Genomic DNA, 19,315 nt, shown 5'->3' on the forward strand with positions numbered 1-19,315 from the left:
CCCTTCTTCAGACGTGGGGCCAGACTCTTAATATGTAGACAGCGTGCTCTTCCCAGTACTAAGAACTTTTTGAAGCTGTAATTTAAAGAAAAGGGAGTGGGGTTCTCCTGCAGTAAGATGATTATTTCTACAAAAATTTTATTATGCAAAAATCAGACAAGACTTTGAGGAAAAACATAGTTGAGACAAACATTTAAAACTGTATATGGCAATAATAATCCTCATAATAATACTGACACAGTTCAAAAGACATATTCAATCCTGAAAATAAATACCCCAGCAAATAAAATAGAGGAACACACACACACACACACACACACACGCAGCTTGGTGGGAGGAGGGATGAGGTAGGGCCAAGACTGCTGCATGTGGCGATGAGGACAGAAGGCACAGTGATGTTGCCAGATGGTCCCGAGGCAGCATTTGGCCAGACTGAGCCCAGGGGCAGACTGTGGGGCAAGTGGGTGTCTGTTCCTTGTTTCTCCGTGTCTTGCTGTGTTCAGCCGGGCTAGTGTACTTGGCCTTCAACAGTCATTTCTTGTCGATGCAAAATATTAACGTGCAGGGAAGATGGTATACAAAACCAAGGCAACTTCTTTGTTGACTGGACACCGTTGCAGGTTACACCTGGTTCCCATTCCAGACTGTGGGATTACTCCATCATTACTCATTACTCCATCTGATAAATAAGCCTGTTTCTCATCCAACTAGATAGGAACCTGAAATAGGAAATCTTTTTCTCTTTCGGCTGTGCTGCACAGCATGTGGGGTCTTAGTTCCCTGACCAGGGGTTAAACCCGTGCCCCCTGCATTGGGAGCTCGGAGTCTTAACCACAGGACTGCCAGTAAAGTCCCTGGAAATCTTTTTTTTTAAATTGTGTTTTAAAAAAAAACCCACATAAAATTTACCGTCTTCATTATTTTTAAATGCATAGTTTGGCCCTGTTAAGTATATTCACATTGTTGTGAAACAGATTTCCGGAACATTTTCATCTTGCAGAACTGAAGCTCTACCCATTAAACAGCAGTTCCCCATTTCCCCTCCCCCCCAGCCCCTGGTAACTACTGTTCTTCCTATTTCTATGAATTTGACTGTTAGATGCTGTCTATAAATGGAGTCCTACAGTATTTGCCTTTTGTGGCTGGCTTATTTCACTGAGTATAGTGTCCTCAAGGTTCATCCATGTTGTAGCACATGTAAGGATTTTTTTTTTTTTGTGGCCGCACCACGCGATTTGTGGGATCTTAGTTCCCCGACCAGAGATCGAACCCAGGCCTTCGGCATTGGAAGCACAGAGTCCTAACCACTGGACCACCAGGGAATTCCCATGTCAGGATTTTATGAAACATGAAATCTTAAACACCTCAAATTTATTTGAACAGCTTAAAATAAACACCTCAAAATTTATTCAAAATTTATTTGAAAATTTGTTCAAAATTTATTTGAACACCCCAAATTTATTTGAACAGCTTAGGCTGGGAGGGTAGGAGGTGGGGGTCCTTCCTGTTTTACTTGTGCCATGAAATAAATATCCTTGTTGAATTTGTCTCCTTGTCATGTGATTCTCCCAGGTTTCCCCCTCAAGTTTCTAGCATAAATTAACTCTTTAAACCAGATTTTTGTTGTTGTTGTTTTTTAAAATTTATTTTATTTATTTGCTTTTGGCTGCGTTGGGTCTTTGTTGCTGCGCGCGGGCTAGAGGGGGGCTACTCTTCATTGCGGTGCGAGGGCTTCTCATTGCGGTGGCTTCTCTGGTTGCAGAGCACGGGCTATAGGCGCGTGGGCTTCAGTAGTTGTGGCGCATGGGCTCAGTAGTTGTGGCGCGTGGGCTCAGTAGTTGTGGATCAAGGACTCTAGAGCACAGGATCAGTAGTTGTGGTGCACGGGCTTAGTTGCTCCACGGCATGTAGGATCTTCCCGGACCAGGGCTCGAATCCGTGTCCCCTGCGTCGGCAGGTGGATTCTTAACCACTGCGCCACCAGGGAAGCCCCCTAAAGCAGGTGTTTTGTGTTACAAGACAGTCATCCACAAGGGAGGTACATCAAACATCGCAGGACAAAGTGTCACCTGTCAGAGTATATTTCTGATGCCTGAGAGCCTTTGACACTCAGGTCTGTGTGCTTCGTTCCAGAGAGCCCAGCAATATGCCCAGCAAGTCCTGCAGAAGGAATGCCGGCCCCAGTTTGCCAAGAGGTCGATGGGGCAGCTCTTCAGGTACAGGTACAGCTCGGACCTGCCACCTTTCGTGACGAAGGCCCCCGCAGGGAGCGAGGCCGAGTACAAGTACGACCCTCCTTTCGGATTCCGCAAGTTCTCCGAGAAAGTCCAGACCCTCTTGGAACTCTTGCCCGAGCATGACTTTCCTGCACACTTGAAAGCCAAGAGCTGCAGACGTTGTGTGGTCATTGGAAGTGGTGGAATCCTCCACGGACTAGAGCTGGGCCAGGCCCTGAACCAATTCGATGTTGTGATAAGGTACGTTGGCTTTCAGACCATCCTCTCCCCTCTGGACTTCAGTTCTCTGCTGTGGGTCAGGGTAGCACCTAAAACAGGAGGGACCCAGGCAGCCCTACATGTCCCCGCCTTCAGGGGACTCACTGTTTGAGAAGTTGAAACAAAGACATGAAAGGATTGGATGCCCCAAACTGTGCAGTACTGACCCTAATTTTGGTAAAAACCCTTTCAGAGGAGGTGAAGGTTGGAAGGATGGGTAGATTCAGATAAGCCAGCAAAGGTGGAAGGCTGTGCTAGGCAGGGCCCAGAGGAGGATGCAGTGCAGGGAGCTTGAGTCAGTGGGACGCCTGGCTTCTGGGAGCAGGGCTTGGGGTGGGTGAGCCCTGGAAGGTGGCACCGGCTGGGACCAGAAAGCACACAGAGATGTTTGAAAGCCACATAACAGGCAATAGGCAATCATCCTAAATTACAGGAGTTTCTGATAGTTGCACAGTCATGTCAGGGGACACCAAGATTTCTAGTCTGGGATCTGAGACGTTAGTGGGACCGCTGTCAGAGACGGAGTAGTTGAGGAAAATCTCTGGCTAGTGAGGGAGGATGACAAGATACCCATCTCAGATATTTTGAGCCTGAAAGTGGTGCTGTATCCACATAATGCCTTTATCCCCAGTAGCTGTGATCTCGGGCAAGTTTCCTTGCTGTCCTGTCCTTGCCTCCGTCTCCTCATCTGTAAATGGGGGCAGTGATGGCACAGACCTTATAGGGTTACTGTGAAAACAAAATGAGTTAACATCTCGATGTAAAGCACTTGGAACAGTGTCAGACTTGGGATAGATGCTCAGTACATGTTAGCAGCTATTTTTGGAAAATGTGTAGGAAGCTAAGGAGGAAAGGGCACGGGGTGTAAGATGTTTATAGGAAAGAACCAGACTTTTGTAAGGGCCAAGAGATAGAAGAAACAAGTAAGAACCACGTTTTAAGGCGAAAGGTGTGACGTGAGGGTGTGGGAGTGGGTTTGGGGCCTCAGGGGTTGTGGACGTTGGTTACCTCGTCAGGTGACTGCTTCCTTTCTCTGGGTGCTTCCTGTGTGCCAGACACTGTCACGTGCTCTGGATGTTCTCGTTCCATGGTGAAGCCATCCCCTTAGCCAGGGTCAGGCATGAGGACACAGAGACACTGTGGGGCACAGGGTCCAGGCCAGAGCCTAGCATTCCACATGCAGGGTTGTGAGGCTTCCAGAACCTCACCCTGACTCTGTGTGAGCAGCTGTGCACCGGCGGCACCGGGGGAGGCAGACAGGACCCCACATGCCCTTCTAATGGTGCACGACCGATACACGGGAGGAGAAGAGGTAAGAAACCGGGGTGCACACTCCGGTCCAGAGGAGAGATGCAGTGGAAGAGAAGGGGGGCCTTGAGCTGACCTTGAAGAATGGTGGGATTTAGCCCTTTAGGAAGGAGGTGGACAGGAGATCTGGGTGGGGAACCTTACCTGGAAGAAGGAACGAGGGCCTGGGAGAGGGAAAGGGGGCTGGGCAGGTGGCTCGATGCCCAGTGATGGTGGGGCCAGACTGGACAGCATGGACTTCAGGCACAGGCACTGGGGGCCACAGAGCACTGGGGACCAAGGAAGGGGACTTAGCCTTATTATGATGGAGATCAGTTGAAAAACTTTTTTGGGGTAACTTTTATGTTATTTATTTATTTATTTATTTTTAAAATTAATTTTTATTGGAGTATCGTTGATTTACAGTGCCGTGATAGTTTCCACTCTTTTTTAGATTCTTTTCCTATATAGGTCATTACAGAGTATTGAGTAGAGTTCCCTGTGCTATACAGTCGGTCCCTATTAGTTACCTGTTTTATGTATCGTAGTGTGTATATGTCAATCCTAATCTCCCAATTTATCTCTCCCCCCTGGGGTAACTTTTAGGTTTAAAGCAATTCTGAACTTAACAGGAAAGTTGCAAGAGTAGTACAAAGAACTCCCATTCACCCTTTTCCCAGATTCCTCAGTTGATAACGCTGTTATCACACTAGCTTTATAATTTTCTCTCTTTATATACTATTATTCTTTTCTGAACCCTTTGAGAGTTAGTTGCAAATCTCAAACTCCTTCTTTACCCCTAAATACTTCAGTGTGCATTTCCTAACAACAAGGACATTCTCTTATAGAACCGCATGACGATATTCAGAATTAGGGAATTAACACTGATGCAGTACAGACCTTAGCTACAGTCCTTATTCAGACTTCACCAGTTATTCCAGTCATGTCCATTATTTAAAAAGAAAGGAAAAGGGGGCTTCCCTGGTGGCGCAGTGGTTAAGAATCCGCCTCCAAGGCAGGGGACACGGGTTCGAGCCCTGGTCCGGGAAGATCCCACATGCTGCGGAGCAACTAAGCCCGTGCGCCACAACTACTGAGCCCACGTGCCACAGCTGCTGAAGCCCGCGCACCTAGAGCCCGTGCTCCACAGCAAGAGAAGCCACCACAATGAGAAGCCCGCGCACCGCAACAAAGAGTAGCCCCCGCTCGCCACAACTAGAGAAAGCCTGTGCGCTGCAACGAAGACCAAAAAAACGCAGCCAAAAATAAATAAATAAATAAATAATAAAATAGAAAGAAAGGAAGAGAAAAAGAAAATACCTCGTCCAGGATCATGCTGTGCATTTAGTTGTCATGTCTAATAATAGCTTTTAATAACCAGGAGTTAGGTATCTGAGATCTGGAAGAGGAAGTGGGGAAGTGGCAGTGGAATAGAAAAGAAAGGTTTATACAGGTGTGATAATACAGGGAAAGAACCAAACAGACTTTTTTTGAGATTTCAAAACTGTGTACCTGTGTGAGTGGTACTGCTTTGGGAAGAACTTAACATTTTCCCCAGAGCATCCACCCTGGCAAAGCCTTCATTGATCTAACAGTTCTAAGTGCCCCAAATTCCTGCTTTAATTTAAGACCAGGTTGCACTTGGACCCAGTGCCCTCCTCGGGCCCAACCCTGTCTATATAACTATGGTTTGTGTCTGCCTTGCCCCGGTTTTTAGGTTTTCTTTTCTGATTACCTTTTTGAAATTCTGGCAAGAACCACTAATATCTAAGCACAATGGGAAGCTTTCAAGGAAACATGACTAGTGCCCAGAGTGTAATGTGTTTGGGTTGGCTTAAAGTGGCAGGACTAGATGGAATTGCTTGTCATTCAGAGATTGGGTACGGGAGTCTCTTGCAGACTGAAGACTGTGTTCATCAAGCACCTGGAAAGGGCAGAGCTGAGGGATGACAGGGCTGCTGGGAGGGGTGCCCTACCCCCCAACCACACCCTCGTTCCCAGTCCTAAAAAAATGTGGAAAACACGCTGCAGGAATTTGGCATGTGTTAAAGTGGTTAATGTCAGTTTATCTTTGTCCTTTTTACTCAAATAGGTTAAACAGTGCACCGGTTGAAGGATATTCAGAGCATGTTGGAAATAAAACTACTATAAGGATGACTTATCCAGAGGGTGCCCCACTGTCTGACCTTGAATATTATTCCAATGACTTGTTTGTTGCTGTTTTATTTAAGAGTGTTGACTTCAACTGGCTTCAGGCGATGGTCAAAAATGAAACCCTGGTAAGCACTAGAAATTCAGCTATCAGATATGCCTTCGTAAAAAGCGAAGGGGTCTCTGATTGGAATTAACAGGTTTTTATTTTTAAACTAACACACATGCTTTCAAATAAACACTCCCTTTGTAGAAGCCCCTCAGAACTTCCCCTGGAAATTGCTTTCAGAACTTGACTGAGTCACATGTGGAAACTGGGATCATTACTTAGTGGAAATAACAAGCTTGGGACCAAAATGGCTATTATTGAGGTTGACCACCCACCTCATTCACCAGACTTGAATTTACATGGCTTCCGACTATTTTCAGAAATTAGATTTATGCACATGAATATAAACCATTACTGAGGCTATTCAGAAGAATATACATAAATTCTCTGAAGAGTATTTTCAAAGAGATTCTCCAAAAATGCTTTGATTGGTGGTGGTCCTTTTTTTTTTTTTTTTTCCTTTTTTAATGTTTATTTATTTATTTGGCTGCGCTGGGTGTTAGTTGTGGCAGGCGGGCTCCTTAGTTGCGGCATGCAAACTCTTAGTTGCAGCATGCCTGTGCGATCTAGTTCCCTGACCAGGGATTGAACCCGGGCCCCCTGCATGGGGAGCGCGGCGTCTTATGCAGTGCGCCACTGGGGAAGCCCCTGGTGGTGTTCTCGCTGGAGTCAATTCACAGCATTCCAGAAGGGCAGATGTGGAGGAACTGGCCCCAACTTGGTCATATTCCTTTTCTTTGTCTTTACAATAATCCATCACCTTACTTTATAGTCCCCCAACCCTCCACATTATGTTGAAATAAATTCCAGAGGTCAGCTGTTAAGCAGTGTGTGTGCGTTTATATGCACTTGCACAAACCAGCTGACTGTAAAGTTAACAGGATATATCAGACTTTTCACAGAAGCTTCATGTGCTGGAGAATTTGTATCTCCAAAGCTCGATTCCGTACAGGTTATTGTGGTCCTATGGATTTTCTCTTGGGTAGTTGTTCTAGTTGAAAGATGAAGCACATATGAAATGACTTACAGTCAGTTACCAAGAGACATCACAGGACTAGGAAGTGGAGTAAGTGGAGAAGGGGGTGCATGGTGGGGGCCTGAGCACAGGCGGGGCACCCAGAACACTTCATACCCTCGAATTGGATCTATTTGCTTGGTTTTCCCTGGGCAAAATGGTGGCTTTGGATCCTAAAAAGGCTGACTATCTCAGGTCATTACCTGAACAATTTCTGCCCGAAATCAATAAAGAGCTGCTTCTGCAGTTCCTTTCCTTGTCCAGTGCCACCTTCATAAATCAGATCCTTAGAGCTGCTTGTCTGAGTTGAGGTACTGGATTTGCATAGATCTGTGACTTTGCCACAGAATGCAGCACACAAACCCACAAGGGGCCACACCCACGGTTCTGGCCTCATTAGCAGGGGATGCGCTCTCCCCCCTCCACTGATAAGATAACGTTATTAAATCCCCCTAATGATTGCTTGCTTTCTTTCCTTAGCCGTTTTGGGTGCGACTCTTCTTTTGGAAGCAGGTGGCGGAAAAAATCCCACTACAGCCAAAACAGTTCAGGATTTTGAATCCAGTTATTATCAAAGAGACTGCCTTTGACATCCTTCAATACTCAGAGCCTCAGTCAAGGTTCTGGGGCCGAGATAAGGTATTTTTGTCGCTACTGAAACTTAACTGTTTCTTCTCTGTGTTGGAAAGGAGGCACCTGTACAACTTTCAGTGAGGCTCAGCTCTATACCCAGAAGCATCTTCCAGGGATGAAACCTAGTCGTGGATTAGATGTTCCATGTGTTTTTCCCTCTCTACATCTTCACCTTAGAGCTCCCCACTGTTTAATCCCCCCACTCCCGGTGGCTCATCTCATTAGTATAGTCAGCACGTTAGCACTTCGATCACTGAGATATTATTTAAGGTATTCTTACTCCAGGACTCCGTATAATTAGCTGCAGGACACTGAAAGGAACTTCGGTGGTCAGAAAGTTCTTTACATTTTAACTCTACAGGCCACTTGGGTGAAAATTGACGTTTATCATCACCTTATAGGTGATAGTAAATAAGCAATCCTTTAGACCAGTGCTTTTCAGTTGATGCCTGGATCCCACCCCAGACGTTCTGATTTAATCTGTCTGTGTTGTGGTCTGTACATTGGGATTTTCAAAGTTCCCTGGGTGATTTTTATTTTTCAGCCTGCTTTGAGAACCTTGGTGCTATAGGCTGTTCACTGCAGTAGATTCTTTACCTGCAATTAGCCTGTGTTGCTGCTGGGGGGAAATGCCTTTATTACCTGTTTCTTCATGATCTGAATAGCTAAACCTGTGTCTTTAAATAAAACTTTTTTAAAAGCAGTGGAAATCGTTTAAGCAAAAACATTTATATATAAGGAAAAGCAAGGAATTTTGAAACATGGGGACTGCTACCCACACTGGGGGCCTGAGATACCTCCTAGGAGATGGGGCTGGTCCGGGGTGCAATTTGCAAACACGGAGCTAGACTCAGGGGTCCTCATCCCATAGGCAGATGAGCAGGGTCTTCTATTTGCCCTTTGAATCAAATTCTAATTAAAAAGATGCTTTAACACAACTATGTAAATTTTAAAGGAAGAATTCTGTGCTTGTTAAGGAAAACAAATACCTGAATAGTCTCCTTAAAAACAAAAACCTAGTTCTTCACTGCAATCAGTAAGAGCTAAATCCAACTCTGGCTCCAGCTTCAGGCTTGAACACCCAGCTCGGGTGAAATGGTTCCCATAGTGGAAGCTGTTCCCTTTGCAGTCCGCCGTTTTCCTCCAGGGCTCTGGCCCCTCCATCCATGGGGAGCCCAGGAGGGCCATGTAGTTTCTGCCCATTGCAGGAACGTGTCCAGAACCCATGATGCGTTTTCCCTCTCATAGGAGAGCAGCCCTACCCCCGACCAGTGACTGTCGGGTCTCTGATTGGCTTTAGCTGGGCTCTCCCACACAGAGCACATGGGTTCTTCCGGAATGTGGGCTTATAACTTTTAACCTGTTGGCATCACTTTTAACAAAACAATTTTTTTAAAAAGACAACATACTTTGGCAAGATTCTTCAACTAAGTTATAAAGAGGTTTCACTATAAATGCACTTAGATTTCTGTATCTTTTTTTTTTTTTTAAAGGAATTCCTTTATTTTTATTATTTATTTATTTATTTATTTATTTATTTATTTTTGGCTGTGTTGGGTCTTCGTTTCTGTGCAAGGGCTTTCTCTAGTTGCGGCAAGCGGGGGCCACTCTTCATCACGGTGCGCGGGCCTCTCACTATCGCGGCCTCTCTTGTTGCGGAGCACAAGCTCCAGATGCGCAGGCTCAGTAGTTGTGGCTCACGGGCCCAGTTGCTCCTTGGCATGTGGGATCTTCCCAGACCAGGGCTCGAACCCGTGTCCCCTGCATTAGCAGGCAGATTCTCAACCACTGCGCCACCAGGGAAACCCAGATTTCTGTATCTTTTAAACTGCCCTGTTTCTTTATTAGATTCCATAGTATTTTTTTAAACACAGGCAGATGCTCATTTGTTGGTTTGCAGGTCGATTTTATTTTAAAAGTAACCTTTGAAAAATGGACAGATTTAATTACGTGAAATACAAAATTGCCGAATGGCAAAGGGTATCAGAAACAAAGTTAGTGGGGGAAAATTTATCATAGAAATTACAGAGTAAGTATTCTCAAAGCATTAAGAGATCTTATTAAATCAAAAAGAAAAAGATGAGCCAGTAAAGAAATGAGGAAAGGATATGAACAGACATTTCACAAAAGAAATTAATACAGCCCAGGAATCCATGATAAAATGTTCATCTTTACCAGTAATCAAGTAAAAGCGAATTAGAGCCACAGTGACATTTTTTTGCCTGTTTTCTCAGCAGAGATTTAAAAGCTTGATAATGTCCTTGTTTGGCAGGAATGTAGGCAGAATTATAAGTTGGCACTTTTTCCGGAGGGTGGTTTGGCAATACATATATCACTTTAAAATATGAAGAGTCTTTGACCCCGCAATTTGACTCTAAAAATTTTATTATAAGGAAATTAGAGAAAATCTGCAAGGCTGTTCTAGGATGTTCATCATAGCATTGATAGCAAAGGACTAAAAACAGCCTAAACATTCATCATTAGAGAATTGTTTGAACATTATGGTATAGTCGATGCAATATCGTGTGACTGTTGAGGATGAAGAAAAACTAATGGATATGAAAACACCTCCACAATGTATTAAGCAAGAAAATCGAGTTACAGAACATTTATTTAATCCCGTATTTGTTTAAAAACTAAAAATGTGTATATAGTTGCATAGGAAAAAGCTTGGAAAGAATCACCAAACTGTGAAGAATGCCCTTCTCTGGAGAGTGAGTCTATAGGAGTCTTTTACATTCTACTTTATAATTTATCATTTGAATTGAATATTTGCTTATTTTTTTATCATTGTCAAAATGGTATTCTTCTTTTGGATAAAAACAGTAACTTGAAAGATGGCTTCTGATCTAAAATTGCATTGTCAGAAACTCCCTCGTGCATCTGCCCTCCCAGCAGACAGAGAAGCCTGTTGGACAGTGAGGGCTGCTCTTGGGGGATGTGTTCTGGAGATAACATGCTCTGGGGAGTTTTTGATAGTTTCTGAGGTTCTCTCCATGCATTACCCCTATATACTCCTCCACAAACACTGATGGGTACTCCTAAGGTGCTGTGTGCCGGGCTGGCCGCAGGTGGAGAAGACAGGACACACTGCCTTAGAGTCCTAAGCCCAAACAGGAGGCTGGCTTCTTTAGGGTCAATTTCCCTTGGTTTTTATTTCCAAACATGTAAAATGACCGTAGAGTTCCTTTTTAATAAGGGAGGCTGGCTTTGAGAGGTAGACACGACACACTGCAGAGCAGGAAGCAGTTTTTATCGAATGGTGGGTTCCCTGGAAGTTCCCTAATCCCACCTTAATCTCTGAACTCTGAAAGGTTCACTGTTGTTCCAGTTTACAGAAAAGGAGAGTTGTTTATGGAAGTCACAGACTCGGCTGAGATGAACCAAGCAGGTATATTTGCACATGAAAGACGAAACAAAAGAATATCAAGTAGTAGATGGGCAGCAGCCTCCAAGGAGGGGTTAGGCATTGCAGGGCTTTCTGTCTTCCTGTCTGCCGCCCTGTGTGCTGTCTTTACCCAAGTCTGTGAGGGAGATCCTGAGAACCAATTCCAGATTTACAAGTGGCAAGATGTTGGACGTGAAGAGGGAGTGGTGATACAGCCAGAATCCAAAATTTTGGACATTTGGCATTCTAGGCCAAAGTCAGCAAGGGTACATTTTGGAAAAAACTAATGTGAAAGCCCGTAATGTGAGCCGAAAAATGTACTTGCCTGAACAGAGAGTGAGCAGAAACTGTGAAAGCAGCAGGACATGTGAAAATGGCCTGGGGGTGTTATTTGCCAGAAAGGCAAGTAGGGGTGAAGTAAGACTGTCTTCACAAGTAAGGGGTGAAGACAGTCTTCACCAGCGGGAGCTGAGTCCGCTCTGTTCTCAGGCAGAGGCTGTACAGGAGCCAGCCAGGACGGGACGGGTTCCCAAACCATGTCCGGAGAAGGGCTGTGGCCACTTGTCCCAGAGCAGACCTTGTAGACATTTGTCACATGAGAGAGGAAATGGGTTAGTCTTGCTATTACGGTCATCCTGTGCAGGACCGGTGGGTGGAAGTTTTAGAAAGAACACCTTTCAGCTTGGTGCAACAGGACCTGCCAGGCTGCCTCTTGCTGGTGTGTTAAAAGAATTCACATCACAGACCATGATTTAGAGTCTAGATTCCTGACTTGGATGGCAAGTCAGACTTTAGAATTGGGTGATATTTGAAATTGGGTGACGTATAAAATTGCAGCCCCCAGTGCCACTTTCATCACTTTGCATGGCATGTAGCGTACCTGTAAAGCAGTGACTTGTGCTAAGACCTTTTTTTTTTTTGGCTTTTCTCCTTTCCAGAACGTCCCCACGATTGGCGTCATTGCCGTTGTCTTAGCCACGCACCTGTGCGATGAAGTCAGTTTGGCGGGCTTTGGCTATGACCTCAGCCAACCCAGAACACCTTTGCACTACTTTGACAATCTCTGTATGGCTGCCATGAACTTTCAGACCATGCACAATGTGACCACAGAGACCGGGTTTCTCCTGAAGCTGGTCAGAGAGGGCGTGGTGAGGGACCTCAGCGGAGGCATCCATTGTGAATTCTGAACCCAGAAAACCTCACTTGAAAATGCAGTTCTGACCCGGAGGGCTGTTTTTCACAGCCTTCTTGACGCGTCCTGCAAGAACTTTGAAGTGCAGCTGGTGTTTTTTAACTTTTAATTTAAAAAACAAAAACAATACAAAAAGTTCCGCTCTTCCCACTTTTTTCCCCTATTTATTTGAAGCCAGTGTTTTTGCACAAAATTTTGTAAGTTAATTTTGAGAATGGGAAAGACTTTCCAAAGAGAATTGTATGTAATGATGTTTTATTGTATTTTAAGAAAGTTATTTAATTTGTAAAAACTCTGTTCATGTCTGCTGCACATAGAATCCCAGGTCATTAAGTGGAAGAAGGGAGGCGGCTCCTTTGATGACAGCCCTGAATGCCTGATTCTGGTTCTCTGTTAGTCTGTTCGGTGGGACAGATGTCGGAAGCACTTCCAGGGTGACGTGCTGGGTAGCTAAACCACTGGGACTGGTTGGGCCAGGCTGCTGCATGAGGCCTGGGCCGGTCGGAGAAGTTCACCGTCCCTCTCCATTGATCTGCCTTCTGCAGGAAGACTTGTAGGCATCAAGCAGGGTAGCTGTCCTGCAGGTCCCAGGTCAAGGAGGGACACAGAGACATTTTCTGTGTCCTCCGAGTACTGCAAAGCTGCCCCAGGCGGTAGAAGCCACGGTCTTCCCCGCAATTAGGACAACTCTTGGATTTCTTGAGAGTTTTTAACTGCCCTTCCAAACACTTAAATGTTAATCCAGATTATTCCACTGTCTGTCTGAGGTGGCTTATAAAAATTAGGACAAAACCTGTGTTCTCCAGAGCCGTAGAGGAATAAACTCTTTCCAGGAATAGTCATGTTTTCTGAAACACTGAAATGAAGTCCTCCCAGTGTTATAAATTGCCTATTTAAGAAAAAAACGTTTTTTTTGAATGCCTCCTTGGCAGTGTGTACCAGGCAGTGTGCTGGTCAAAAAAAAAAAAAAAAGAATAAAAGCTTTTGAGGAACTCTTACAGTCTAGTTAATTTGAGTGCTTTTTTTTTTTTTTTCCCCAGAAAATAAGTTTATGAGTCTAGCTAAAATGTCCTTCTTGGACGCCACTGCTAGGCAGGGCCTCACTGCAGATGCCTGGTGAGGAGGGCTGGAGGATGAAGGGGTCTCCTCCGCTGGCCGCTGCTGCCGCCCCTCCCCCAATTCTATTTCTCCCACAGCCCCGGTGCAGCTCTGACCCCCAGGCCAGGCCGATGGCTCCCACATCTGCCAGCTCCTCGGCATATGCGGGGCAAGGAGCCAGGTCATAGCTCTGAATGAGTCCCTTGGATCTCCATGGTTCTGGGGTCAAGCTCAGAGCAGCCTGCGTAGCAAAATAGGATTTCTCTGGTTTCATGTCTTTTCTTAAGATTTTCTATGGATGTTGCTTTCTACTCTGTAAGAACACTGTTTAGGAAAAAATGCTTTAAAAGTCCTACCTGTTAAATGGTGAGACTTAGCTCTGAATATTGAGACTCAGGAAAATGGTCCACAGCTGTCCTGTGATTCAGGTGGGACCAGGCCTGCACCACACACCTCCACCCCCTCATCCCTCAGGGGCTACTTAGAGAAGCCCAAATGCTTATTAAAAAAGACAAGAAGCAGCCAGGGTCTTAACACTTGGAAAGCTTTCCCAGTGCATCCCCTCACGGGTGCACATGGTCTCGTTTCCCCTGCCTTGCACAGCTGCTGGGAAGTAGCCAGTCCAGCACTTTCTCAGCTTTCAACAAATACCAGACCTGGCCTCATCCCTCCCCTCCTCCTCCTCTGTGTGTCTTTTTTTTTTTTTTTTTCATTTTTACGTTGCTTTGCCCATGCCTCTCAACGTTTAATTACTGGCAGGCAGTAAGTGCCCTAAGTGAATAAAAAGGCGTATTTTTTTCAAAGACCTTTCATGGTGTCCACCAGTCAGAGTTGACCAGAGACCATCTTTGAGAACTTTAAGCACTTCGGCAGTTTTCATTAGCAGTTACTTCTTTGCTTCAGGGCTGTGTCTCCACCTGCTTTTCTGGGGACAGACCTCCAGGTGCCCCAGGGTGTCACAAGGTTGGTCTCCAGTAACTGAGTTTCCTCCGTCACGCTTCCAACTTTGTGCAGCCTTGTAGGCGCACATGCTCTTACGTGGATGGAATCATTGGTTTGGAGGCAACTTAGGATGATGTCCACGTGTTCTGTACTTTAACATACTTCTCACTAGAACTTTGAGCCACAGAAAATTTCAGTGAGTTTTAGTTTTTTGTTTTTTCCTACAGAGAGCTTATTCTCTCCAGAAACCTAGGCTGGCCGTAGAAGAATGTTTTGGGGACCAGGATGAGTATCTCCTGAGGACGTGTGTCGTGTTTCTAGGCAAAGCTAAATTGGGATCTTCTGAGCAACTTCATTTTTCTAGGTGTTACCTTGCCTTCTTCACTGATACTTTTGTGTCACAGTGTTGTTGTTTTTTTTAAATTTCCCAACAATGTACTAATAAGGCATTGGCCATGTCTATTCTCACAAATTTAGGGGCGGGGGCGGGTCTCGTCATCTGTGGACCCATTAGTTAAAATGAGTTGTCAAGCCCACTTTTTGGACTGTTCCTGTTGAGCTATGACCTCTTGACCGGCAACGGTCAATCTGGTTTGTGTGCAGACATGGGCTGATTGTAAAAGAAAACAAGCAGTAGTCACACCCTAGTCTCCCCAGGGTATTAAAGATTTCTGAAACCAAGGACCTCTTTATTTTAACTGCATTCTAACTCCAGTGCTTTGGGACTTGATATCAAAGGGATTGTTACATGTGCCTTACTTCTGTCTTAGGAGAAACTTTTAGACCAGCATCATAGGAAGATTTTGAAATGGGATCTATTCTCCTTGGCAGGTTTACGGCATCCAAGTATGGGTTATTTTTTCTTCCTTTCTTTGGTGCACTTCAGTCAAGTCCATTGAGAAAGAAGGAAAGGACTAGTTCTGTGATTTAGCAGAATTCCCCTTAGAATGAAGTGAGCTTTTAGAACGCGTGTGTAGCAAGCAGGAACTGTGCGACGCTGGGCCTGCCTTCCATCCATGCACATGGTGACTAAATGCTTCCCTCAAACAAAGGACTCTGTTGCTGCCCGTGGGACTGACACCGTCTTCCCAGACGCTGACCCTCCCTGAAGGCCGCCCAGATGACCACACCCTCAGCTCTCAGACTAAAGTGCAGACAACAGGGGAAAAGACCCAGTAGATAGCACACCCCCTGCCCTTCCCTGGAGGACCAGGCACCCTGGCCCAAACTTCTGTCTTTTTCTCTTCTTTCTTACATCCCAATGCCATTTTAGCCTGTTTTTGTGTTCACAGAACAAGGTGTTTATCTGTATTTACCTACAACCGACACAACATAAAACTGAAGTAAATTGAGGAGAACCATTCATTCATACGCACATTCAAATTTTGACAAGAAAGTAGTGTTCCCCAAAAGGAAACCGCAGTCTTTGTAGTTGGACTTTCATTATCCAAATGATTCGATTTGACTAGTTCCCAATATTAAATTCCAACCCATTCCACAGACAGGAAAAGTAGCCACTCAGCGGGGCTGTGGTGAAATGAGAATAAATTACATGCTGTGAAATTTAGTTATGACTTTTTTAAAAGCAGATTTTTCCAATGAGCTGTGTCAATAAGACATGTCAGAAGAATGACAGGTTTATAAGTTTCCTTCTGTCTGGCAGAAGTGAGATGTCAAGTTTTGCTCTGGTGTCAGGCAGCCATCCAAGACTGGACAGATGTAGCCATTAGAGCCTTTGTGTAGCTGGAAATATTAACAAAGTGAACTTTCAGAAAATGTACAGTAAGAAACTGACTATTCAGTAGATATGTCATAACAGCAATAACTGTTTGTACGCTAAAAACTTGTAACTTCTAAAGGAGCAATGTATTTCCACCCTGTTCTCTGTTACCTGGCTTATATTTTTTTGATTTATCGAAGAAAATCAGTTTCAAGAAAAACGACGTTAAAGACAATGATGGAATTCCCTGGCGGTCCAGTGGTTGGGACTCCGCGCTTTCACTCCTGAGGGCGCAGGTTCAATCCCTGGTGGGGGAACTAAGATCCCACAAGTCACACAGTGTGGCCAACAGATAAATAAATAAATAAATAATAAAATAAATGGTGGACAAAATACCTTCTGACTATGAGGTTTTGTTCTAGAGCTGCTTCCTCTTCCAGTGTGATATTTAGTATGAAGAGGAAGACTCAAAAAAAACATACGTACACACACACACACTCCAAACAGGTAAAACTATAGATTCCAGTGTAAACCAAAAGTCTTGTCCTAAAATTAAAAGTTGAGTGGAATGTCCCAGCAGCGGCCTTTCCCTCTCTGTGTCACCTGTGGCTCATCTATGTCATTTTTCTCTAAATTGACCTAAATTTAAGAACACGGTGTGCGCTGTGATCCTGGAGAAGTCAGAGGGACAGACCCTCTGTTCTCTTACTAATCTCTCCTATTCTCCCAACATCACCACCACTCATGATCCGGAAGCAGGACCAGGAATCAGGAAACATCTGGTCGACCTCTTGCTTCACAGCTGAGCATTTAGGGTTCATGCACGCCAGCCTGGCACCCTTCATCTGGAAGGGGTGGGCAGTCTCAGTTCCAATTATACTGTCCAATTAGCTGGTCAAATATCCTGATTTTGACTTTAAACAGTATAATCACCATACTCGTTGCTTTATAGACTTATTCCTAGTGACCTATTTTGTGTTTTTTAAAGTATTTATGCCAAGACAGTTGGAGTAACTTTCAGAAGGGGTTCTCCTGACCACTTACATCTCAGCCTGAAGCTACTTCAAAGTCACTCCAGAATTTTCCCCAAACCTTTCTCTATAAAGAGCCAGTCCTGATTTTCTTCCCCTCTCCCTTTTCTCTGCCCACCCCACCCCCTGTTCACATCCTGTACTAAACATTGATTTAGCTTCTCCCCAACTAGAAAGAATTCTTCCTCTTTAGGAAGTTTGCAAAATTAGGCTGACAACTGAGGAGATTCTGGCCTGGAGCTAGGAGCCAGATTTAAAAACCACAGCCTTGTGTCAAAACTTCCTGCAGAAACAAAGGACTATCTAATTTCTATTGTCCAATTTTGAATACTCCTGAAAAAAGATAACAGGATTTCAAATATCATTTAACATTGAGATATGAAATAGAAAGAAGAAAAGCTTATTCAGATCATTTTTCATTTCTTCAGGCTTTTTGAAGTCTCTGTGTATGACCTCCTTTGCGTAACAAACTTGGGTTTCAGTAGCCCTGCAGCTGGCCTATGCACTGGGGAAATCCAAAAGCTCTATTAACACCCACTGCTACAGCTTTGTTGTAAGAGAAAGGAGAGGGAAATATTTTGACATGTTGGTCCTGTTGTCCAACAGCCCAAAGTTGGTAATGTGCACAGCGACAGCATGGCGGGGCGCTGGTCCACCATCAGCTTTGTGGGTGCCTCCACGTTATTGTCATTTTCTGGCTCAAGGGTCTGTTGGCCTCAACTCTGGGAGAGGTCTGACCAGGTGAGAACAAAGGCCATGCTGATTCCTACCTGCTCCAGATGCAGCCCCACCTTCTCCAAAACTTGGAACTGAAACCCTGATTGTTCTATTTTTAAAAACACTAAAATATACCAGCTCCTAGAATACAAAAGTGAGGCCAACAGTGGGGGCCCCTTCTGCTGGCTCGATTCTGTGGCTCTGGCTAACCATTCTGTATGGAACACCATTTGTTCAAATGCTGAGAACAGCTGATGGTCTGCCCACGGTTCCAGACAGATGCTCTTGGCTATATGTTAGTACTCAGTGGGCCTGCCCCAAAGATCCTGCCCTGTGACACCTGGTGCTAGCTCCTCTCCTGCTCTGCCAGCATGGTCACCCTTAGTGCGATAGGCTTCCTAGAGCCACGGCTGGACCCTGATGGACAGGCTGCAGACAAAATGGACCCTGTCCTACTGCCCTGGAGTTCAGTCTAGAGGGGAAAAAACATTAAAGGCATGAACATGACAACGCAGGCATTAGAGCACAGGGGAGGGCACTGTGGACCGTGGGGAGGGTGCCAGGGAAGTCAGCCTGAGACCAAGGGGGTAGTTAGAGGAGAGAGGAGGAGTGGGGAAGCAGAGCGAAGAGATTGGTGGAGGTGACACAGCAAGACCAGCTCTATCAGAGCAAACCCAAAAGGCAAGTATACATAGGCTCAGGGTGAAGCTTCTAGAGGCATGATGCCCTGCAGGCCAGGCCAAGGTGAATGTCAGGGTAAAAAGCAATCTGGAGCCATTATAGGGTGTTACTGGGAGAGCAACTTGATTCAGTTTATACTGAAACACATCTCTGTGGCTGCAGGTGGAAGGAGAATGGGGATGGGGTGGATGGGGAACTGGAAACAGAAAGGATGGGAAAAGCAAAGAAGGTGATTTCACTGTTGGCAAGACTAAAAAGTGGGTGGTGCTGGAGGGCTGGGCCTGGTGGGCAAGGTGGCCCTACCGCGGCTATGACACCCCTGTATGCTTTGGGGAGAACCACAGTCCCTCTCTGGGCTTGTCATCTGTTAAACAGGAAATGGGGGGGGGCAGCACACATTAATTTCTCTTTAAAAAGAAGAAAACCCGACACGAAAAGGAGTGGCTGTTAGAATGGGCCACAGCGCCGCCTAGTGTCTTGCAGTGCGTGCGCGGCTCTCAGAGCCCTGGGCTTCCAAGCAGCCCCCAGGGCGGACGGTGGGACCCACTCCTCTTCATGTCAGGCCTCCTCTTCGGCTGGGCTAATTCCCTCCTTCCTGCACCATCTCTGACCACTTCTCTTTGGGTTCCCCTTCCTCCTCCCAAGCCTCTGGCCTTGATCCTCTTTTCCCCTTCCCGTTGTAATTTCTCCCTGGAAGGTCATCCACTCCCATGGGTCACACTTTGATACAGCCTCTCTTTACTCCCACACCCAGGTCTGCAGTGGGGCCTCGCCGTCAAGTCTCCAGAGCCACAGCCCAGCACGTCCACCTCCTTCAGGACACTGCCTCCTCCCCAGCTAGCCTGGACCTCAGACT

At 45.5% G+C, this 19,315-nt stretch overlaps 1 protein-coding gene across 3 annotated transcripts in view; it reads left to right on the plus strand.

Annotated features, from left to right (window-relative positions):
* Positions 1–16,417, plus strand: part of ST3GAL5 (ST3 beta-galactoside alpha-2,3-sialyltransferase 5) — a 53,108-nt gene extending 36,691 nt beyond the window's left edge. For all 3 annotated transcript variants that reach the window (XM_057558395.1, XM_057558396.1, XM_028164785.2), the window contains exons 4-7: positions 2,134–2,477; positions 5,875–6,061; positions 7,538–7,696; positions 12,017–16,417. In XM_057558395.1, coding sequence (XP_057414378.1) covers positions 2,134–2,477; positions 5,875–6,061; positions 7,538–7,696; positions 12,017–12,265 — 939 coding nt within the window. In that variant the 3' untranslated portion in view covers positions 12,266–16,417. The remainder of the gene's footprint in view (positions 1–2,133; positions 2,478–5,874; positions 6,062–7,537; positions 7,697–12,016) is intronic.
* Positions 16,418–19,315: the final 2,898 nt, after the last annotated feature.

This window comes from Balaenoptera acutorostrata, chromosome 12 (genome assembly GCF_949987535.1).
Source record: "Balaenoptera acutorostrata chromosome 12, mBalAcu1.1, whole genome shotgun sequence".
Taxonomy (NCBI): domain Eukaryota; kingdom Metazoa; phylum Chordata; class Mammalia; order Artiodactyla; family Balaenopteridae; genus Balaenoptera; species Balaenoptera acutorostrata.